This window comes from Melozone crissalis, unplaced genomic scaffold, assembly GCF_028551555.1.
Source record: "Melozone crissalis strain CALT ecotype California unplaced genomic scaffold, PUWL_Pcris_2 ptg000019l_1, whole genome shotgun sequence".
In the NCBI taxonomy this organism is placed as follows: Eukaryota; Metazoa; Chordata; class Aves; order Passeriformes; family Passerellidae; genus Melozone; species Melozone crissalis.
Genome location: NW_026535797.1, coordinates 26,412,462 through 26,437,154, shown reverse-complemented (window position 1 = coordinate 26,437,154; position 24,693 = coordinate 26,412,462). Strand labels below are relative to the sequence as shown.

The window sequence follows — 24,693 nt, the reverse complement described above, 5'->3', positions numbered from 1 at the left end:
GGACTTGGGGGAACATTGCAGAACCTGCAGATGCCCAGCCAGCAGAAGGCAGGTGCTTGCACAGGGCAGCAGGAGTGGGGTCAGGGGCTGCATGTCCCCTCCCTCCAGCCAGCTTATGGCCAGGGGACAAGGACGAGGTGATTGGACAGGTGAGAACTTGGCCTCACATCACAGTGCCCCAGGAGGAGGGATAAGCAAGAAAACAGTGGAGAAAAGGAGAGATGTGACAGGAGAGGCTCTGGGAGCAGCGCTCCTGCCTTGGCCCCCAGCTGGGACTCTCCTGGATCTCTTGGCTACAGCTGCTGGCTCAGCTCATGGGTGACATGAGCCACGAGCACTATGGCCTCTAGGCAGATTGAACTGAAGTTAAAAAAATACAAGATTTTCCTTGTAAGTGCATAATTTCATATTCAACCAGCTATCTCCTAAACTGATGAAGTCCTGGTGCAAAAAGGGGAATTATTTCAGCTGCTGGAGTGAGAGGAGATCCTGAGGGCCAGGTCTGCTGGTTAACTGAAATGACAGCTGGAGAACTCTCATGAACCCCTTGAATTAACACAGAGTGCTCCCCACCTTGATGTTCCTGGTACCATGACAGCACAGCTTCTCTGCAGGGCTGGCTTTCAGAGACACAGTGCAGGGTGCTACTCCCCAGCCAGCTCGGTCAGTCGGTGCTGCCTTCTCCCCAGGGGATGGGAAACAGCCAGGGCCAGATGAAAAACATCTCAGAAACAAACCTGAGGGGGGTCTGTGGGATAGATCCAGTGAAAAAAGTGCTCTGCTCTTGCTGCCTTTCTACTGTCATGTAACAGGAAAAGAAAAACCTGTCAGCTGCCCTGCCAGTCCCCCCCATTAAATGTTGTTTAATTCACTCAAAAATACTGATAAGAAAAGCCTGAATATTTTATGGAAACCTCCTTTTGCACACACCAGTCCCAGTAACAAGCCAGGAGAGGTGATGAAATATATTTCTTGACACCTTCTGCTAGCAGTGTACAACACCACATGATCTTTCCAGACACTTCCCTGACCAACATATGCAACTTTACAGCACTTGTCTCTGTCTTCCACTTATCATTTGCTTCTCAATTTTACCTTGTCTTCCCAGTGTTTTTATTCATGTCCTTCTCCTGCTGGGCTCCTGCTCTTTTGGAGCACAGTGTCAGAAGGAGGCAGTGCCGAGTGAGTGCTGCTATTGAACTTCCATGCTCAAATCTTAACCCTGCTGGTCCAGGGAAGGCTGAGGTGCCTCTCCTGTCTCTCCCCAGCATGCAAGTCCAGGGCAGAAGCAAAGCACAGCATCATGTCAATGTGCTCTGGCAAAACCCAGAGTAAGCTGCAGGAAAAGGAAGAACTTCTCCAAGCCTGCCTGCTTACCTTCTGGGAATGAAGGTACTGAGGCCAGGAGCACATCGCTCCGCCAGCTGCTGCAAAGCACACTGTGCACAGGACACAGCAGTGCCACTGCTGTAGGAGACCTGCAACTGACTCAGTGCTGCTGCCACATCTTCAAAACTGGGTCTGGGATTTGAAGTGATGGATTTTCAGACACCTCAAACCCACCTGCCAGACCAGGTCAGAAGAAGCATCCACCAGGGTCTTGGCTGCAGAGCATCTTGTTTGAAAACCCAAGCTCTGGGTAGAGACCTCCAAACCAGGGGCAGCCTGAGTCCCTGTTCATCTGGGCAGACTGTGGCTGGCACACTCAGCACCGTGGGCAGACTCAGCTGCAGGAGGGCCCATGGGACCAAGGGAACAGCAGTCACGATGGTGCTTGCAGAAGGTGAGGGGTGGCTATCACAGCGAGAAGCTGCTCTGGTTCACAGGGTGCTGACAGACACAGGGAAGAGACAGAAAGTAAAAACATTCCCAGCCACAGTCTGCAGTCTCTGGGGACTGCTGGAAGCACCTAGATGTGGGGCTCTCCGAAAGCTGCGTTCCTCTTCTCAAACCTCATTTTGAGCTCTGACACGAGGGCGTTGTGGGTGCTGCTGTGACCTTTCTTCTTCGGTGGCTTGATGGTGTGCTTGGGAGTGAGGGAGCCGGACACGGTTGGCACCCGCCACCCTGGGCCATCGCCTCGGGGAGCCAGGGCCGGGGGTGGCGGGGGCACGGGGGCTGCCGGCGGCACAGGGACAACCTGCACGTTATTGTTGCTGTTCTCATTGTGCAGGCTCTTCACGTCCTCCTCAACCACAAACTTCTCTGCAGCGTTGCTGGGCCTCTTGAACTTCAGCCACTCCATCCTGACCGTCCGGGATGGCGGCACCTGTCTCTTTTTTATGATCCTCCTCACCGGCATGACTTTGTTGGACCGCTTGTTGCGCCAGAACATGGCAGTAGAGATCATGATAGTTATCAGCACCATTATGCCCATGACACCAGCTAGCACTCCTAAGGCTTTCATGGGGTTATCTTTAGTTTGCATCAAAAAGGCGGCCATAGGCCCTTTGTGAAGAGTCTGTAAAGGAGTACAAAGAAAACACATGACTTACTCCAGGGGACAGACAGTGACCCAGAAATTTCATTTGTCCAAAATATGTTACAAGTAGAGCTGATTGACGGAAGTTGTCTCTAAAAAAAATATGAGAGTCACACAGCCAGTCCAGTCCAGGGCTGGAGAATTTAGATGGGGCTGGAGACTGGGTAAACATTATAGTACTCTGAGGTAGATGACTTGAACACAAAAGCTTACAGAAGTACTGCCACCAAATTAGGGCAGATTCCTGCATGTCACCATAGTGTTTAACTTGCAAGAATGGAGCAAGAAAATAATTGACTCAATTACTGAGCATGGCATTGAAAAGGATTAGGAGAAAGCTTCTGCTTATAAAACGTCAGTGTACAAATGAGTAGTTAGCAGATATGTGCTTCATTCTGTTTTCAAGTACTCTTTTACAGACATAACAAAACTCTTTGAGGTAGGGGAGATAAGTGGAGCTAAAGAGCTTTGTTTATAGAAAGAGAAGAAATCAGCAATGACATAAGCTACATATGGCATATTAAGGACAAATGAATGGCCAGTTCACTTTCCAGCTCAGCACACTGTGCGTCTTGGAGGTCCCCGTATAATTTTGCGGATTTTGCCCTGCGGGTGGAGCTTGGATCTTTTCACACTTTTCCAGTACATGATGGTGGAGATCACCATTGTAACAGAAATGGTGGAAAGGACGCCACTCATGCATATTCCATATATTGTCCATGGACGCTTCTTGAGGCCTAAAATATAGGATTTTACCCTGGACTTGATCTGGAAATATCAAAAATAAGAGAAATGGTCAACCCTCACATGGTTGTATTTGAAAGAGGCCAGTATCTATTATAAATACAGCTGGGGAACTAGGCTGAAATGTGCACAGGATAGAAAGCCTATGAAATAAAGGGAGCTAAGTGTTGAACTAGGCACAGGAGAGGAGGCGGTTGCAATGATGTCGAACTGAATCCAGAAACAGTTACAGAAGTTAGGGGGCACATATAAACACCTGGCTGATTGGGGAATAAAGCCTAGAGGCATGGCACATAGATCACCCTTATTCAGGGTGTGGTAGCCTATCCTTGGACTGCATTTCCAAGAGAAGTTCATTGTGAATACAGGTGGTGTCTGAACAAACATAGTGCTATGTAAGGCCAGGAGAGCCTTCAGAAATGGCACATTCACACTCAGGTGTGGTTACTGAGAGCTGGTCATAGAGTGATGTGTGGCTGCAGAAAGACAGGGCTGTCCACTGTGCCCTAGTCCCCTGTCTTTGACTACAGGAGGGAATCCACCCAAACTTTGCATGTCCAGTGAGCTGTGTTTTAGTTAGAGGTCTAAGCTCCCAGCTCTTGGTCAATGGGGAGAAAAGGACCCCTCTGGAGCAGTAGTTACCATATGCTAAAATAGGTGTCAAAGACAGTGTGTATAAGGAGAACCTTGTCAGTACCTTGGACTTGAACCTCTGACTAGTAGATCAGATGGATTTCCCTGTGTGACACTAATCTAGGATGCCCATCTCTTTGCCCTCCCCAGTCTGTGGGGGAAGATGACTAAGAGTATCCCAGAGTGTGCTTCAGAGTACCTCTTGTCATTAATATCACATCCATAAACTAGAGGCATGTAAATTAGCTAATAAACACCTCCTTGCCTTAATTTCTGTTTTTTCACAACCTATCTCAAACACTTTATCAAGCCCACTCTTCTCCTACCCTGAATGTGTCCCATTGCCAACGAGAAAGTAGCAAAGAAATGCTAGTGAAACTCACAGACTGTGTCACTGGGCAGGTAGGGACAAATTTTCATCATTTTGCTGTACAGAGAGTTCTTCCAGTACTTAATTAGGAGTGGACATGAACTAAAAACTAAAAACAAAGCAGCCCATGACTTTGGTGGAGCTTAGACTCACATCAGCTTTGCTGTTCTGTGTTACATGGATTTTTTTGTACTTAAATCCCATCAGATGATAGAAATTATACCCTGGCTTACTTAACTTCATGTGAAAGTCAGATAAATTAAGTGTCAGATAAACCCTGCTAAGTAGTATGTGACCTGAGTCCACCTGTTACGAGTTTTGTCAAGATCTATTTTATAGGAAGGCACTGATGGCTGAAGAGTATTTGACTAGGTATTTGAAAACCTTGAATAAATGAGATTAGACAGAAATACATGTTGCCCATGTACATAGCTGCAGAGGTAAGAACAGATAAAAAATTGTATGGAGAGTTTTGACATTTGGCTTCGTTCTGTCTCTTGGCCTCAGAAAATCTGGCATCTGTTCAGAGCTTCCAGTGATGAAGAGATGATTAATACCAAAACTAAACCCATTAACAGCTAGCTGGTTCAGCCTCTATTTTAGTTACTTGACCTCTACTATACAAAGCTTTGCCTGGAATTAGCCTTGGACAACAACTGTTCTGCATAAAAACATCAGACATTTTGTAAGCACACAGTGGGAGAGTTTGTTTGTCATGGCCATGACACTGGCAGGATAAATAGAAGGAATAACTTGCAATACAGGCCAGGAATGTCATAATCTTAGCCAGGCTGCAGAGAGACTTATGGGAAGTGCACATTTAAAACATCAAGTCCTTGTGTTGATTACCAGCAGTGTGATGTAGCCAGCTCAACAAATAGTGACACTATTTGTTGAATTGCTGAAGCTGTTGTTTTTTCCTAAAAGGCATGCTGCATTTTGAAGGGTACTGGTTTTTCTGGTGCACATAAAATAAAAACAGATACATGATTAAATGAAAGCTGTCACATCTCTGTGAGTTGGGACATGGAAGAAACACTCCTTAACAGTCATCAAGGGAGTTAAAATACCAAAATACCACTGCTCACAGAAGATAATGCTCTGCTGTTTTTTGGGGGTTTTTTGGCTGTGGCAGCTTCTCAAGAGCCTTTCCTAATGCATGGATTGCAGTGAGCAGAGCACGTGGGCCAAGTATCCAGAAGCTGGACCCAGAAGGAATGTGGTTGAGCTCTTCAATCACAAGAGCAGCTAAGGCTCACCAGCTATATTTAGGAGTCTAAGTAAGTAGGCAAACCTGTTAAGAGCCCAAGCTATTGCAGATTATTTGTAGATGTGGCACTTAAGGGACATGGTTTTGTGATGGACTTGGCAGTGCTGGAGTTGGACTCCATCGTAACTATTTGGTTCAATGATTCTGTTACAGACAACTTGGGCTCTGTTGACTTGAGCAAGTGGATCTGTACAATCTGTGCAATGAACCAGCTGCTTCTGAGGAGCCCACTTCCACACATTCAGTGTTTCTGGGGTTTTGTTCTAGCCTGGTTGCAGGGAGGGACTGCCTGTTGGTGCCCTGGCACACTAGGTGTGCTTCCAAAACACATTTTCCTCTGAAAGAATCCACCTTGTGTGCTTGGAGCTATGTGAGGCACAGGCCATCCCACAGCATGTGGGGATGATCAGGAGATTTGCTTCAGAAGTGACTCCTGATCCGAGGTAGAACACCAGCTGTCCCTGCAGTGGTTATCCCAAAGATCAGTGCTGTCACTGTATATGAAGGCTGTGTTTGCAGCACTTTGCAATACAAACACCAGCATGAAGCTAGACTTCGCAAATCAAACCAGTATACACTTCAAGTCCATGAAACTGTGGAAAGAAGAGGCTAACTGCTCTGCAAATGTGGCAAGGGCTGTTCAGTGCCAGCAACCACAGCTCCCATGGTTGCCATTAGCATGAAACAGAAGATCTCCATGTTACTTCAAAGATTTTTGTTGAACCTTTCAGTTAAGAGAATCTAAAACTGAGACTCACCAGCTATATTTAGAAGTCTAAATGAGTGGTCAAAGCTATTAAGAACTACAGATTATGCTGTCTAAATATGGACTTAAGGCTCAGCCTGTGAGGGGGTGTAAATAAACGCCCCCTCTACATTTGCAGAACCTCAGTGGAGTCATCAAGAGGCCAAGGGATGCCCCCATCAGGCCAACTTTCAGGAACAGGAGTGGGAATCGGCCTTCTCTGAAAATACCAGGCAGGAATAGATTTCTGAGTGAGACATATGGATGGAAAAAGACTGGCTTTTCCAGCATATGTTTTTTCATTCTGTGAAAGAGCATTTTTTATTTATTGTGAAAGGATAGGATATTAAGAGATGCCCCTCAATGCCAATTTCCATAAAATCAGACTCAGTTAAATTAAAAGGCCTTTGGATTCTTTTAGCACTCTATTATTCCAAGAGAAGGTCCTTTTGATGTGCAATACTGCTGAACTTAGCCACAAGGCATCCATCTCGAAGGGCACAGACTTGTGCTAATTGCAATGGTAAACGTTAATCAGAAAATATGCCTGTTTAATTACTTACTGTGATTAACACTGCCGGAAACCTCTAGAGGATGCATTCAAAAATATCCTCCTTATCCAAAATCAGTAATACATAAATGCCCACCAAACAGTGAAATAAGATCCTTTGTACAGCTGGATGAAATGCACATTTGTAACAGCCTCAGAGAAAGAGAGACAGAGAGTGTGTTTGCAATATGCCTACACCAAGAGATTGTTTTCTTCACAAAGTGTTAGCAGTGACTGTGTGTCCCTGGGACACAGGCTGTGACCAAGGGTTTTGGACAGTGGCACTGCATCTCATGTACCTGCAAACTGAAATCTGTTTCTGCAAAAAAGATGGGATGCTATGGGATAAAAAATCCCACCAACCCAACCAACCCAAATCATTACAAGCCATGGAAGAAGTAATCGAGACATGTACAAAAGGTCATGGAGGATGTGACACTAGATTAGTAGCCCAGATTCTGCTGAAGAAACCTACTCAAAGAAAGAATATGCTGTTGCTATCTCAGACTCTCTGTTGGGACTTGGCATCAAGAAGAGCATGAGAAGAAGGAAAAGAACTCTGTGTGAGGAAATCTATGTCATCACATGCTCTCTGCTTCCCCTTCAGACTTTATGAGGAGGGCTTTCCCTCACCTTGTGCTAAATATGTACTTCTGGAGGGGGAGAAAAGGGAGCAGACAAGGGACTTCATACAGGACACCATCTTCCATCAGGTACTGCTATTGCTTCAAGCACTAGCAGAAAATTCAGGAAACTCCTTTTCCCAAAGTATCAGCTACTTTTGTTTTCCTTCTAGTTGTCCTTCTTAAGCTGGTTCAGGGACATGTTGTCCCCCAGCAGGGAGGTGTGGGACACCCTCCCTCCACTCACACCCACCAGCCCCACACGCTGACAGAGAGGTTTCCAGCTCACCCAGGAGGGAAGGGGAGGCTGGTGGCCACCAGCAGGGACATGCCTGAGGACTGGGCCTGGGTCCACCTGCTGCCATGCACTCCTGAAACATGCAGCATGTGAGGAGCAGGGAGGGAAACCACTCCTGCTCTTGGCTGTGGGCAGCAGTTCTTGTTTGTTGCATAAAACCCACCAAAACTTCATTTCCATGAGAAATCCAAGTGTTAAGCAGTTAAGATAGATTTCCTTTGTATCTGTAAGACCAGCTAAATCTCTAGACTCACCACAGACCCCCTGCATGCAGAGTCCCCCAGCTCCACGTGGCAGAGCCTTGCAGCAGCAAGCCCAGCTCACGCTCACAGGGCTGGCTGGCCCCAAAGGCAGCCCCATGTAGGCACTGCCCTGCTGGGGCAGACCCAAGTCCCCTGGCAGTCCAGCAGGCTCTGAACTGTGTACAAAAACTATCATATGAATGTGCCTCAGAGTATCAGGGGAATAAGAGGAGATGGAGTAAACAGAGAAAGATTATAACAGACCTAAGAGCAGTGGGAGCATTGTGACCAAACAAAGAGAAGGCCAGCTGCTGTCTGCAAGATGAGATTTGCATCTTTGGCCTGTTTATGTGTGTGATCCAGAGACTGTCAGGCTAATGATGTGTTTCTCATCTGCTTTAAAGCCCATTTCCTCCCTGCTGGTACCTAGTTAAAGGCATAGCAAGGCAGTTACAATAAATAAGAATTGTGCAAGCGTGTGCTGCACACCATAAATCGCTGCTTGTTCTTCAGCTGACTTAAAAGCTGGACTAAGGAAAATCTCAGCCTACGTGTGCAAGGCTGTTTTAAAGTCTTGTTTCATCTGCTAATAATATTGCAATTATTGAACTCCCATCCAAAGTTCTATGTACTTTAAAGCATTTCTGTAAAATTTTTTCTCACTTTTCCTATGTCACTTAGGGTGGCTTCTCTGATTTAGTTCACTCTGACCCCAGCTGTTTTCCACTCACTTTTTGTAAGGGAAAAAGTTTTTTTTTCTTCTCCTGGATGAAAATAAAAAAGCAGAACTTTAGCAGTTGGGATTTACCTTTACTCTCAGAAGTCTATAGACCTTAATTCATATCTAACAATCTCTAACAAAAAACTCATCTCCCAGTTATATTATGCTCCTACCTTTGTACCTTTGCAAGGTACAAAGGTAGGAGCATAATATAAATTATAAGATATCAAAATATCTTTCACATTTGTGGCTGTAGAATCCAACTTCACCACAAGGCTATAGAAACACTCTGCAAAACAGAGCTGGCAAGAGAGTCTCAGAAATGGAGCAAGCAATGTCTACCCTTTGGTGCCGTTCAGGGATTGTCTCCCAGAAGGATTTTTCTGAAACATTTTCTTACCTCTTCTGTGATATCAATCTTCAGAACTGCTGTGGTACTGAAGGATGGGGAGCCTCTGTCTTTGGCCTGGACCACCAATGACCATATGCAGTCTTTATTGTTTGTGATGTTGTGGATGATGTCCAGAGATCTGATATAGGACTTCAGCTTGATCTCCCCGGTGCTTTGGTCTATGTCAAACACATTGGCTGGATCTGCTTGCATGATGGAATAATCCACAATGTTGTTGGGTTCTTCTGCATCTTGGTCAATGGCCTGGTAGGGGAAGTGTGAAAAACAAAGGTGTTATTGTTTCTATCTTTGCCTGAGGACAAACACCTTCTGAGCATTCACTTCTGAGAGCATCTGTGCCATGACTGGGCTGCTTTCATTTAATTTTGGAAGCTAGGCTACATTTTCTAGTGAAAAACAGCAGGACTAGACTCCTTTCTTTATAAATTACTTCTATTTGAGATGAAATAAAATCAGAGGAAAAAACTGAACTGTACCTATCTGTAGAATGCAAATGGTCCTCAGCTGGGAGCTTCTCACACAGTGTGGGGGACAAATGTGAAGTGATAAAGAACAATGGGATTGGCTCCATGCCATAAATTATAGCTGCCTTAATTTTTGTGCTGTGGTATTTATTCTACAAACATTAGGTGTTGTGTTATCAGGCTTCATGATGTGCATTTAAACGTGTGTAAATAGGATGTTCAGCCTGGGAATTGTTATTGCATTTTTTCACCTTCTGTTCCGCACTGGATTATTGGATAAGGTTCTTCAAAACGAAGGGAACTAAGTTGTGTGGTTGAACACAAAGGGGTGTCAGGAAGGTTATGTGTTCAAAACCCTTTCATTCACTTATCTTGTTTGGGCTTCTTGTGATCACTGTATAATCCAGGACTGTCCCCAGCTGATTGTTCAAATACTGTAACAGGACTTTATATTCTGCCTATAGAATTTATTTCTCCTTCTCAGCAGTCAGTAAATACTATAATTCTACACTTTAATCCATTTGTTACGTCCAAATGGATGTGCAAAATAAAGCTGCAAGAAAAGACAACTTTCAGACATTCATCATGACCCCTGAGAATAAAGAGCAGAGCCAGGGCTTTTCCAAAGCACTCAGCTTTGTGACACACAGTGCCATCTCTCACCTCTATCTTCACTGGTGACCCAATGATCATTGTCTTCTCCTGGATGTTTTCATTGAACTCTGGAGAGTGGTCATTGACATCTAGCACGGTGATAAACACTTCAGCCAAGCTGTATTTCCCATCTGTGTCCTCTGCTTTCACATAGAAATTATACTTTGAGTTCACTTCAGCATCTAGCACAGCCCAGGGCTGGGTGTAAATTATACCTGTTGATGGGTGGATTAGGAACCTGGAGAAGAAGCAGGAGAAGACTTTTGGTCACTTAATGTGTGTTTAGATCCCACCTTTGCTCCAGGCTGTAAAGACTGAAATGCTGTGCCCAGACACTGGCACTCTTCACCTAATTCCTCTCCAGGTGATATTTCCAAATCTTTCACTCTACCTGGTGTTTGTCTAGTTCCTTTAGGCTTGAAAACCAGAGAACTGTCAGTGTCTCCTGGTTTTCTCTCTCTTGTGCCATTTTAGCTGCATTTTCCATTAAAAGTCTTTGTCCTCAGTAAGTGCTCAGTGTGATGGCCTTCTCCCAGAGTGATTTTCTTGCATTAAAAGGAAAAACATTAAGCCTATTTTTTTACTTTTTTTTTCAGTTTAAAAGTACAGTGTACTTTTAAACTGAAAGTTTATAAGTACACTGTAATAGATTATGTCCTGCATAAATTAAGACTGATTTATGTCACCTAAATATCTAAAAGAAGTGTGATTCATATCATATTTAAGGTCTTCAGTTCTCAGGACGGGTAGGAAAAAAATCTTCTCTTAAATCTCCCAAACCACAGAGCAAATTATCTTTTCCAAAAATAACCATTTTTCCATAGACTGACACTAGGATGGAGTGGGTGTTCAGATTTATCTGTTGCAAGTTCAGTTTTACACATTTGTAATTATAGAGACACTGTCAAAAGTGTCAGCCCAAAGTTTGGATTTATGGAGGAGATACCAAAAAAGTGTCTTTTTAAAATGGACTGCCACTGTAGGCTCCAAGCAGTAGTGCTTTTAACAGATGAAAGTTTTTATATTTCCTTTGATCAATGTACAGGGTAGCAAAATATTTTCTCTATTCCAGCTCTGAATGCAATTGAGAGTGATGGTAAAAGGGGCATTTAGCAATCTTGAATTTTCAATTGTTCTCATAACCCTGTTAAATACAAATACAAGTTTTGATGAAATCCAGGATCTGTGGATGGGAATAGCTGTGTAGGAGACAGTGCCTGTTCTGCCTCCTCAGCACCCAGCCCAGCCTAACCATGCAGACAGCACTCTCATCATTCCCATTTTAGGGGAAGAATAGAAGTGCTCCCACTGGCAGCTTGGATTACCAAAGTAGGATTGCCATCAGATTGGTTTCATCTTCAACAGTTAACACTATTTCTCTTACTCCAGTACAACTCATCTTTCTGCCCACACAACTGCACACCCACTGATGTAATATCCAACACAGAAACATTGTGCCTCTGGCTGAAATTCTCCTATCTGCATCAAACTGTGTGTTCAGCACATCTAGAGGTGCCAGGGCTAGAAAATCAATCCAGCCTTGCAGACTGATGCCATTCTGGCAGGAGGAAAACAAACAAAAATACTTAAGAAGGAAAAGAAAAGTTCACATCATAATTTCTTCATTCAACAGCATAAGAACACTGAATCTGAGCAGCCTCATAATGCCAATCAGAATAAAGTTGTGCTTACATTTTTTTCCCCCTAAATCCTTTGTCAACAACCTTCTCAAGCTTCTTTCCACCAGCTGCTGCATTCTAAACCTAAGAGTCTGCCTGCATGACATGACCTTTTCTTGCTTCTCTCTGTGCAGTTAGCAGCTAGCTTAAAGACTTAGTGAAGAGCTCAAAATAATCCATCGTGGAAATGCTCCCAAATGTGTATCCTTCTGGCTACAGAAGAGGCTCACCCTTAACATCTTGGATTTTGGACTTTGATTGTGCCTCCTAAATGGTTTTCACCTTAACGAGAAGAGTTCAGCTTTAGCTCCAGGTGGATAACGTACAGAGGAAAAAATATTCTTGAGATCAGTGCCTGCAAAGCTCAGGCTTTTCATTCATTTCCAGCATCCTGCCCTGCAGAATGCAGGCTCCAGCAGGAATATCTGTGACAGCCATGGCACTGATCCCAGCCATGTCTGAGGGCTGGGATGGACATGGTGTGAAGGAATCAGTGTTTCAAGATGTTCTACCCCCAGCACTGTTCCCAAAGACAGAGAGAGGGAGGGAGGCATTATTACCAAATCACACAAGCATCAAATTCCTTTTTTCCTGATGCAGGACTATTATATTTAAATATATGAAAGGTTTTTAACAGCCAGTGCAGCTGACCTCCAAAGCTGAAGTGTATATCCTTGACTGTGTTGTCTTCCTTGATTTAGCTTGACAAGAGCTATTTGTAAAGCCATATGGAAAGGGAAGGGGGAAAAAACCAAGAATTTAATTTTCTGTAGAACTGACTTTTCACAGCTAGACCAAAAATCTCTCTTTCTCTTACAAGTATTTTTCAAATGGTGATTGAACAAATCCTATGTATTGATACTCTAGCTGCTTTGTAACTCTTTGGGGGTTTGTGGGTAGAATTCCTTGGGTTCATGAAGTAGATGTTTAATGATCACAGTAACTTCACAGTAATAGTTCACAGAATTCACAAAGAACAGGGCATAAATGTCTTGTAAATAAGCAGACCAAGAATGAGCTTGCTACCTTTCTTTTAAAATTATTTTACAACTCTGCTCAGAGGTTATGTAGTTTTATTTATTTACTTGTTACTTACAGATCTGCTCCTGTTCCATAGATAGAATACTTGATTTCTCCCCAAAGCCCTGAATCTGGATCTGTAGCCTTAAGAAAGGAAAAAAAAGAGAGTTTTACTTTACTAAAATGGAAAAAGATCTGTTTCATTTTTCTTTTGAAAACAGGCCCAAATGCTTTTCACCCTCTTTGCCATCACATTTTTAGTGGGAAACCGCATGAGCAAATAAGCACCCAGAAAGTGCACAGCCTAAGACCAGGAAATGTCCCTGCCAGCCCCAGGAACGCTGTCCCTGTGCCCGGGGGCTCTGGCACAGAGAGTGACGCTAGATGGCCCCATCCATCCACAGTTACCTCCTCCTCCTTTGATAGAGATGATCTCAGTGACATGAACACACTGCCAGCTCTCAGACCTTCCTAATTATCAGTTAAACATCAATGAATATTCCCTAGACAAAATTATTTACTTCTTATATCGTATTTTTAAGCTTCTGCTTGTTTAATTAAGTCAATTTATAGTAATGAATAACAAATGTTTCAATCTATACATTGTATTTCAGCTTTGTTTATATTTTAATCACTCTTGTGCCCGTGTGACTTTTAATAATGCATATACTGCTACCAGATGATATCTTTGTTTTATGCTCTTGTTGGCTTCCTTTCTTAGCTCAGGCTTAGGAAAGCTATTGATTTGGTAGCAGCTATTTCCATGAGCTCCTGCTCCTCTGATAGCTCTGAGGAGGTGTTACACCATTGTATCTGGCCATCAAAATCCATGGTGGTGCTGGTTGATTCATTCATCTCGCTGTTTAAATATCTGACAACTGGAACAATGTCTTTGATTCCTGCATGATTAACATAACACACCTGCAGCCCTACTGGTATATGTAGTTTTGGTCTTTGGTATGAGCTTGTCAGACTCTCTCATCCCCTAATTTTGACCACAGCCTAGTTTAGTACTGTCTGACTTCACTTAAAACATCTGCATACCTGGGACTTCTTCCAGAATTGCCATTCTGAGTACTTGAGACATCTTAGTTTTTCACATATAGTTGTGAATCTGGGTCAAGTACTGAGTTGACAGCACATGACTAAATTTTACATGGGCTCCTTCAGCTACACGTTCCTGTGCACTTTGGCTCAGAAGTTTTATTGCTTCTGCAAACATTTTTTAAATCTCATCTTTTTTTGCTCTCCACATCCTAGATTTTTTTTATTCCTTTTATCTCAAAGATAGTCATGTTTAAGAGTTTCTGATAGATTTCCTATTAGTTTCATGCAATAACCTTTTCTCTATTGTTTATGTTTCAGTTCTTTGATTCTTCCATTGCTAAAATCTGCCTTCAGCACTTTATTATTCTGGTTATTTAATCATCTTTCTTACATGTTGCCAGCTTCTGCTGGAGATCTCTGGCAACCTGCCTCCACCATCCTTACCTGTGTGGCCTCTGCAAGGTGACTTGCATCCCCCACCAAGGCCCAGGTGGCCAGGAGCTTTCTTGGCTTTGTTACATGAGGGCATTTTCCAGTCTCAGCAGTTGCATTAGAGAGAAGCAGCTGGAAATGCTCCTCCAGCACTCAGGGCCCATGTAACCACCCTGACTTTCTTTGTATGAAAATGCAAGATACTGGAAAATCTATAGGCATATTTTTCCCACTGTGAGAAGATGCATACATAAGGATCTTTTTTTTCCCCAGTCCTAAGCACTTTCATTTTATATTCTTGCCCTCATTAACTGTTTCATGATTCCTTTAGCAGCCAGGTTCCTCCCAAGAGGAGGAGACTAATACCTACTAAGCAGCCATCTTGTTTTCTTTTTACTCATACTTAAGCAAGCAAATCCAGTAAATCCAATTCCACTTAGCCATAACTGAATCTTCCCACTGGACACTGATTTGGCTGAGGCTTCCTTAATACTCAAAGGCCATGGGATTTGTCTTAAAAGCAGATGGCCCTTGTTGTTCTAAATAATATTTGCCTAAAACTTTATTTTTTCCCAAAGTGCTTTTTTTTGGGTTGATTCTGGAAAATAATTGGAGTTTGGTCCAGAAGTCAAATGTTGAGTAAGATTTGCTATTTGCCCTGTCCACTGTTTTTAAGGTACTTGAACTGTTTCCACAGACACCCAGAAAAGAGAACATTTCTTAAGAGGTGAATGAAACTTACTGTAACAGCAACTACATTGGAGCCCCCTGGGGAGTTCTCAGGGATCCTGGCAATGTAGTAGTCAGAGGAGAACTTGGGGACATTGTCATTGGTGTCCAGCAAGCGAATCACCACGTCGGCCGTCGAGCTGAACTTCTCCGGTGTGTTCACCTCTATTGCAAGAAGCTAAGAAGAGAAAAACCAGAAATCACCACAAAGCAGCTATTAGTTCTCTTAAAAGAGCTTCCTCCACCATCTGTGGCACCATCAGTGCATTTTAGCCTAGTTGGAGCAGACAGCTCAGAGCCAAGGAGATGATGAGCCAGGTCAGCGTGTGGCCTCAGCTTATTTGTATGTGCTTGCTTCAGATGGGCAGTCAAGAGGCCTTCAAACCTGTGTATTCACATTAGACTTCATGTGACAGATGTGACTGGTCATAACTAACCAACACACATCCAAAAACCGTAACAGAAGCTGACAATCATCCCTGGGCAGTTCCTAGAACTTTGGGAAACGGAACCACTGAATTATTTTGAATAAGCATATAAACTTAATTGTGATCTTTTGTAGAGGAAGTTCTTCACCAAGAAAGAAGTCAGGAGCAATAAACTGCACCAAACAGGGAAAAAAGATGAGGGAACCAGTTGTTTTGAAGCAGCATTACTCCCACCCCAAATGCTGGATGGTCAGGCATGTAGAGCAGAGTCCCGTTTCCCAAAGATTGTGAGGACTTCTACTACTGACTTCATGGCACTTCTATCCTCATTGCCTCATGCTAATTAGGACTTTATCAGATGAAATGAGGGCTTTTGTATTGCCTCACTGTCTCTGAGGAGAACAGAGCTCTCTGACATCACACATTCTTATAACTGCTCATCTGAAAGGACAGGCAATCACACAGAGTAAACTGAATATTTACTGTATCTGTCTGCTCCTTACTGAGCAAAATCTGCTGGATTTGGGAAGCATCAGTAGGATGCCTCAGCTGGCAGAGCAGCAAGCTCAGGTGGTCTGTGGTGGTTCTGTAAGCCAGAAAGAGCAGTTTCAACAATGGGTACTGAGAGACATTGGGACCTTCCCAGGGTCTGTCCCAGTGTCTGCATCACACAGGATCAGCACTAGGCCATCAGTCCTGAGCTCTGAGGGGGCTGAGCCCAAATGCGTAACAGCAGAAACAATGGTCTAATGTTTGGTTTTCATGCTTGGGCAGAGACATAGTTAACCAAAGCAGGAGGTCTCTAAGAAGACAGCACACCACTAATAGACTACTGAGCAGGACGTGAACTGAGATCTAAGAGGCTCAGCTGAGAAATCTGGCTGCAGGGGTTTTAATTGCTAGGAGACGTGTCCCAGGAGCTCCCACAAGGAGGGAGTGCCTAAGGGAGCTTTGGCAGGAGCAGCAGGGCTGGCACAGCATCCCCTGCTCCCCTGGGAGCTGTGGGAGCTCATCCTTCCTGTGCAGGGCCTGTGGGGAGGGCGAGTGATGCTCCCCAGCAGTGGCACCCCGACTGCCTGGGGGACACCCTGGGCTCAAGGCTCTGCTCTGCCAGACTGGGACAACTGTATCACCTCCAGGTGAAAGCAGAGGGTGGGGAGTTGTTCAAGCAGACAGGGAAAAGGCCATCTCAATGTCATCTCCTAGAGCTGTGCCTGCTGTGTGAGCATTTATAATGTTTGGAAATAAAGATAAGAAATGAATCTCGAGGGATTGCTGGCAATTACTGCTGCTCCAAAAGGAGAGCCTGGTCACGCCATTGCTGTGATCTCCCAAACTTTTGTGTTTGGGAGTCTCGGGTGGTGTTGCAGCAAAAGAAATTTTTGAAAGGACAGCCATGCAGACATCAGCAAAAACCTCCTCATGAGAAATCTCAGCTCCTAAAGCAGTACAGAGGTAAAATCTTAGCGCTGATTGTACACATGAAGCTATTACTAAATTCTAACATCTTTGCTGCTGCAATCAGCCCATCTTAGTACACCTTATGAAAGCTCAGTATTTTTACTTTGTTTTCTACACTTATTTTTTATTCCCTCTCCTTTAAGCAGCCATGGTCCTGCTATGTCAACATGCTGACATCTTCCTTCAGGGAGGAAATTGTGTCAGCTCACTTGCCTGCAGTGCCTGATGCAGACCTGTACTGTTTGTTTCACGCAGAGAGAAAAAAATAGTGTAAAACTATTACTTCACAGGACTACATATCAACAATTCATACCTAGGTGCCAGAAGAGCAAACTGACATGCAATTTTCAAAGTGGTAGGTGAATTTTTAAAATAGAGTTTGATTTTGGCAGCTGAAGATAACTGCAGCCTCCCCTGGTCCCAGTCTGTAGATGTGAGTGTCTGGATGCTCCTGCCAGGGCAGGATGGGCTCTAAGCTGAAGGAGATGGCGGCAGGAGGTTTGTCCCCAAAGCATGGCAGCCCATAACAAGGTGGGACAGCAATATCTGGCCCCTGTGGCAGAGGGACTGCAGAGAGGTGTGAGTTACCACTGCTGCCATACTTTGGGAAACCCATTTGAGCTCTTAGACAGCTGAAAATGAAGGAACTCTTGACTACCACCTACATTTAAGAGCCAGCACTAAATGGAAGATAGGTTTCTCTAGCAGCCTTTTCTTCAGAAAGTTTTTCAGTGCATCTCCCAGACAAATTAGCTTTAATTATTCTCTGGCATTTTACTCTTCAAAAATGAACTAGAGGAGAGGGATCATCGCTTACAGAAAAAAAACCCCAAAACCCTGAAGATAATCTCTCAAAGCTGTTGTGAGATACACATTAAATAGAAATATATTTCATCCAATATTCTAACCATAATGAATACACTGACAACTAAAACTGGGTAGGAAGTGATTTGAACTTTGCAGGAAAGTGAAGCCAGCAATGAGGTCTTTATAAAGTATTTACTGCCATACATTGCTACCATATCATCCATCTGCACCTTCTCCGTTTGGAATCCAGAAAAAGGCTGCAATTTTTAAGCCGTCTTATAGTCTCCAGTAGAAATAATTTTGGAAAGTCTTTCTCCAGTAGAAATAATTTTTTAAAAATAGAATAACTGCTTAAGCTATAAAAATATATATCCTTTTTCCTGGTAATTAATTCTTTTGGTGTTCATGGCAATCACATTAACTACTTTGATTTCTATTGGCATTCATGAGGAGACCATGTGTAACTCCTTTACTGGTCTTTTGGTAGTTTAACCTGAATAAATGTGTGCTTGTTATAATTAGTTTCAGTAGCACTTTATGGCCCTTTCAGAATCTTCCAGTTTAATGCAGTAATGATGCCTCATATTTTTGTGGCATCTATAACCTATAAAGCTCAAAATGGCTTAGGAACATTACAAGAAGAGGCCTGAAACATACTGAAGTGAAATTTGCTAAGGACACAAAGAAAACCACACAGCAAGGGGGAGAACAAAATTGTGGAATTTTGGCTTTTGGATTGTGCAAAAAATGCCCCTCTCTGTACGTTACAAAATTAGCATATGTTAATTCTCAGCTAGATTGTTTTGGCAGTTTTTAAAAATTATTACAGGGATTGTCTATGCAGTTCTTTGCAGTCAGAACTGAAACATCTACACTCAATTTCAGAGGCAGCTGACAGAAAACCAGACTACTTAATTATCTTGTTGATGAGCCAAAGAATCCATCAGTGAAGGTGATAATGCAAGGTTCCAGCTTTTGGATTAAACTGGTTCTTGCAGGGCTGGTTTAGAGCGTGGGTGAGCCTCAGGTCAGCCTGCAAATGGCCATACAGATAGATAGACTCTGACAAAGGCAGTGAGCAATTTTGGGGAATTATCTTCCAGTCAGTTGGGGTCTTCAGGCTGCCAACATCCAAAAGCATGATCATGAATCAAATTACTTAGCACTAAGTAGGTAAAGTTCTTGCTGCAGAGAAATTAGGATTTCATCCTGTGAATGTATCATTGTGAGTGCAGAAATAACACCCTAAGGGCTCAGTCTAGAATGATTCAGAGCCACCAACATATACAGTTTCCAGAGAGACATAAAAATCAACATTTTGCACTGACTGGACTAAATCAGTCCACAGATGCATCCATTAAACCTTGTGAAGGTGGTGAACCAGAGGCAGAAATGAGTTTCCCTTACATGGACTATCATGTATCTGATAATGCATCAGACAGCTCTGGGTGGATTAAGAAGCCAAATCACATCAGATACAAAAGCCATCATACTCATACTGTGTACACTGAAAAAGAGGACCTGGAAAGCAGAAGTACCTTGAAAGTTAACACCTTGAAGCTTTCATAGTCAATGGCAGCAGAATTTTCCACTATTATTGTAACCTGAGCCTCATTCAGGACAGTTTGAGGAACCACTCGGAAGATGCCCCCAGGTCCAACAAGCCGGAGGTTGAATTTAGCATTGGCTCCCTGTTGATAAAAGCAGATATGACATTGATTGTTTTCAGTAATGTCACGTTTCTTACAGCCTGGATTGCTCTGCATGAAATGAGAACAAGTCTTACTGCTGAGAGCCCTCTGCTCTCCATCCCCTGGGCAGGAGATCACTAAGAAGCTTAGTTGTATAATCCTTCCAGCCCTAGTCACAAGACAGACACAGCTTTTCTTAAAATAGATTGACAAGCTTGGTTATTCTTTCAGTCATAATGGAAAAACCCTGCAGCAGGCCTGGCTGAGAGAGGAGTCCTGTGGCAAGCAGCCTTATGTTTTGTGCCACACACTGGGAGCCAGACAGAGATGACACCACGTGCATACTGGCAGGGAAGTCTTGCCAAGGAAAGACAACTGAACTGCTCCAGTAAGGACAACACAACCTCACAAACCCAGCCTCACAGCATGGTTTGGGCTGGGAGGGACATTTGACATCACCACATTTCAGCCCCCTTGCCACAGGCACAGACACCTCCCACTAGATCAGGGTGCTCAGAGCCCCATCCAGCCTGGCCTTGAACACTTCCCATGTCCAGCATGTGTCCTAATAACTCACATGCTGTGTGAGTCGTTCATCATGCATTCTGCATGATGAAGATGCAGAATCACAGAGAGAGGGAATTTCCGAACAGAGGTGGAGCATCACATTTTGAACTGATTGGATTAAGCTAGCCCAGAGGTGCAAACACCAAATCTTTTGGAAGTTGATGCACTTGTGGGGAGAGAGGAGATCCACTTGTGCAGGACAAAATCTGACACACACTTGACAGCTCCAGGTGAAGTGAGAAGGCAAATCCCCTTACACAGATAAACCTTCTAGTCAGAGAGAACATGGGAAGCAGCAGTATCCAAAAGGTTATCATCACCTGTATGCAAGTGGGGAGAGTGAGCCAGAGCCAGCTGGACAGACTAATTCTTTTAAACTAAAATGGAGCATGTAAGAAAAAAGATGAAAGGGGGATCCTCATATTTCTGCCTTACAGAGAAGATGTGAAAATGAGCTGAGCCTACCTCACCAAACTCTCTGGGTTCTCCAATTTCTCAGTGTCATGTTTACACTGTGACCAACAGCCAGATTCACTGCCTGCCTGGTGCCATGCTCTGCCTGTAGCATGAATCTTGAGATGATGAATTTCTAATAATAACTTTCAAACAGGACAATTTTACTTTCAGCTGTATCCCTGGTGAGCTTGTTATGAGCAGTTCTTGAGCAGCCCTAGCTCATGTCAAGAGAAAAAGTATTCAGCAGTAGTCCCTTAAGGGAAACAGAGTGACCTTGGATCCAAACTCAGTGGTCTGTGTTGTTTGGTCACACAAACCCTAACCTCAACTACAGAGATGATAATGGGCTCTCTTTTACTGGGTGGTAAAGCCAAACACACAAAGCCACAGCTGCTGGCCTGTGGAAAATGGTGCTGATGGAAAGAGTCTGACAATACAAAGTCAGACAAAGTCAGACAAAGTGTGTGGCACATGGGACTGTACATGACTAGAATTGTGGCATGGGACAGGAAGAGAACTGCCTCCCTCCAACAGCTGAGTGATTTCTGCCACTGATGTCCACAGAACCCAGATCTGCTCAGAGCCTGCCATGCTGCTGCATTTCTCAAAGCAGACAGCCATGGGACACAGGAATGACTGAGGGAACAGCAGCACTGAGTCCTAAGCCATGTTGAAGAGGTCTGGGAGAGAAATTTCTGTATCATTTTCTTGCAAGTAAGCATGGCATTTCCATCAATCTATAGGCGTAAACCAGACCTTAACCACAGCTTCCTCCTCCTCCCCACTTTTTTCATCCACTCCCCCAAAACAAAGTCTCTAGCAGCTGTGACAGAGACAGACACATGTTTAATTTTCTTTTCTGCAGAATCATCTTGGATGGAAGGGAAAAAATTGCATTCTCTGCCTTAGAAGAAAAGCAACCCATCCCCCCTAGAGTGATGCCTTGTGCTATACTAGGAAGCTTCTTGAGAAATCTATACAGTGTATTTATCAGTGTTTTCTGCTTATTTTATAGCCTAACTTGCAGCCTGAATATTTTGTCAGCCTAGATATATATTTTGTCTCTAAAGAGAAGAGATGGGTTTTGTTTCTCCCCTCTGCAGCACCAGCCCCCATGACAATAGCAGGATAGACATAGCACTGCTTTGAAAGCAGTCATTTATCTGCTCGCTGCAGAGCAGCAGGAGGGAGGGGGAAGAAGCCAGTGGGTTTGATAAAGTACAATACCATCAAACCAGCACAATACTGAGCACAGTTACAGAAGAGAGTTCTTTCCAATAGTAATACAATTGTCAGATGCATTAAGCTTTCTTCTTGTCACTACCTAACCTGGGGCTAACTCAGAAGGATGTCATTCATACAGTATTTAGCTTAGGGGTCCCTATAGCAACCACTGCCCTAGCACCTACAGGTATCACAGGTCTGTTAGACAGCAGGCTGAGATGGATGGAATCTTCTTTCCTTTTCCTTGATCTGGTAAGAGTTAGTTTGGCTTGGGCATAATTTTTAAGAGTACCTAAAAATATCATTCCAGTGGGAATGATTAAACCAAGCATGCACTGCAGACCCTGACTGTAACATAAGGGTCACAAGAAGATGCAGACAGCAATTACACCTGAAGTTACTAAATGGCTTGGAACCTCCAAGAAAATCTTCAAAGGGAGTATGTTCTCAGACAATACACTGGCAACAAATGAACACAACCAGCAGTTAGGGAAGTTCATAAGGATTGTTCAACTCCAGTTGCTACAAGACCTGGGCTGCAGGTTTAGGACCACCCTTCCCATTGGCATAACAGTACAGGACAGACTAACTGAACTGCTGGGTCCAGTCTCTGTGGGGTACTGGACTCTACCACTATTTTGTCTGTCCTAGGCTTTTAGGGAATGCAGGTGAAACAGCTGAGTTTCTAAAATGACATTTCTCCATCTGAGAGCTCTTTCTAGTCTTTAGGAAAATAGGACAGGAAAACAGCACAGTTTCCATTTACCTGATCTGAATCATTGACTGTGATCTTCAGTCCCCGTAAGATTTCACCCTCTGGAGGATGCTCGTACATGGTCAGCTCAAACCTGTTCTGGGGCCCATTTTCTCCGTAGAAGGTTGGTGGGTGGTTGTTGAGGTCCACCACCCGTATGGTCACCATGGCAAAGGTGTGCTCGGAGCTGTCACCTTCCTGACTGACTTCTGATGCCTGCAGCAGGCAAGAGGAAGAAAAGAACGATGAAGCAGTTTTCTCCTCCTTCAGATTCATGTTCAGGTATTATTCCACATGTGCAAAGCACTCTAACTTGTAAGAAGAGTCATAGGCTTATATTTCTCTAAAACCTCAGTCCATTTCACACTGAAGTTTATGATGATTAGAAGATTATGGTAATAAACCAGTCCCAGTAGAGCCCCAGTTGATTCTCCCTCTAATTTTGTCATCTTAGTAACTCACTCTGGGTGAAAACAGTTCTCTAAAAGCAATCCAATAGAGGCAAGGTAATTGCTTGCCTAAAGTGTTGATAGAATAGAAAAGGAAGACAATGTTTAAATTTGCTGTGGTGCCACAGGCAGTTCATTGTCTCATTGCTGCAAGGACTGCAGCCTCTAATACTGTGAGAAAAACTATACTTGTGGCATTTAGGTAAATATTTGAAAAAGTGCATGGGTTTTTTTGAGATTTAGTCTCCAATTCAAAATTCTGCTGTGGTGTTTAGATGAGCTTAATTTAAGATGGATAGAGTTTAGGCAGACAGGCAAACCTAGGTATTTTTCTGAACCATGAGATCAAATCTGTCTGGGTTTCAACAACTGCAACATGTGGCCTGATTCACTAGATTGAACCTGAGACATTTCTTCTGCCAGGACAGAAACTGGCTGATATTTTTGTCCCAACAGCTATATCTAACATGCCTCTTTACTCAAAGGGCTCAAAACCAAAGGCACTTTCTCCAAAGACACTAGTCTGGCAACTGAGGTGCCTGTCACTGTATATGCTGGGTAATATAACACCTTTTTGGTTCCTCTAGCAGCTTTTGCAGCCTGCATCAGCTCTGGGTCACCACACACACAATGAGGAGATCAGAAAAGCTTGCAAGGCTTTAACCCTTTCTGCATCTGGGGAATGGTAGCAGGATGCAGTGAAGCAGAGTTGATAGAGGAAGAAATGGTGCCTGAGTTTAACTGAGCCCATGAGAATCCATGTTCTCCAGGTAGATGTAGCTGTACCTGCCCTGCTCGAGCCCAGGAGCAAGCAAGTGCCCTTGGTTCTGGCAGTGTGCAATTCCTCAAAGCTCCCTTTAAGCCAGTATTGTCTTTATCACAACAATAATGTGCAGTTCCAACATGCTGGGGAAAACTGATACAGTCTTCACAATTTAATTCTGCACTTTTAAACACTTTTTCTTTAGAAACTGCTTAAAATAACACAGCCTGTGACATGAGTAGTGGCTCATTGAGGTGTTAGCTCATCAAGGTGTGAGCATGTGTTTGTGTGTGGCTGAAGAGTGCTCAGGAGTGGATGCTGACATGACACTGCATGATCTGTCCCACTCCTATTACTAATCATGGATTTCACTGTTACCTATCTCATAACATGGAAGTTTCAAGACATTAATTCCCAGTTTAGCAATAAAATCTGGAAACATAGAGAACAGGTATCTATGAACTGTAAAGGACATTGATTTTCTAGCCTCAGAGAGGAAATTTGGACAAGATGATTTCATTTGAAAAAAATAATTTGAGATACTAAATATCCCAACAATAATATCCCTACATTAGCAATTAGTGCTGCTTTCTACTATCTGACACTCTGGGGTAATTTCTGAAACAGGTGAAGTCAGCTATAAATTGAACAATTTTGGACAATCATGCCTACTCATGGCATTTTAGACCAATAGTCTTAAAGTGGCCACAGTACCTACCTTAACTTTTAGTTCATACACTTCTTTCTTGAGCTGATTTGGGCTTTTTATCACAGAAATGGCTCCAGTTGTGTTACTGATTTCAAATGAACCTTCACTTCCTGCAATGAAACCAAGATGCTCTGGTTACATGCCACACTTTCTTTGAACAACATGGGCAAATCGACTGTACACTTCACTTAGCACATCTTTGTCCATATGTCTATCCATATGTATCAGTAGATCTGAAGCCACTCTTCAAAAATGAAGCATTTCTCTGA

General features: G+C 43.5%; 1 protein-coding gene across 1 annotated transcript in view; it reads right to left on the bottom strand.

The window, feature by feature from the left end:
* Positions 1–1,909: 1,909 nt before the first annotated feature.
* Positions 1,910–24,693, bottom strand: part of CDHR1 (cadherin related family member 1) — a 42,742-nt gene continuing 19,958 nt past the window's right edge. The window contains exons 10-17 of the mRNA XM_054277213.1: positions 24,434–24,534; positions 22,516–22,719; positions 19,350–19,502; positions 15,129–15,293; positions 12,984–13,051; positions 10,218–10,446; positions 9,079–9,333; positions 1,910–2,461 (exon numbers count right to left, since the gene is read on the bottom strand). Coding sequence (XP_054133188.1) covers positions 1,910–2,461; positions 9,079–9,333; positions 10,218–10,446; positions 12,984–13,051; positions 15,129–15,293; positions 19,350–19,502; positions 22,516–22,719; positions 24,434–24,534 — 1,727 coding nt within the window. The remainder of the gene's footprint in view (positions 2,462–9,078; positions 9,334–10,217; positions 10,447–12,983; positions 13,052–15,128; positions 15,294–19,349; positions 19,503–22,515; positions 22,720–24,433; positions 24,535–24,693) is intronic.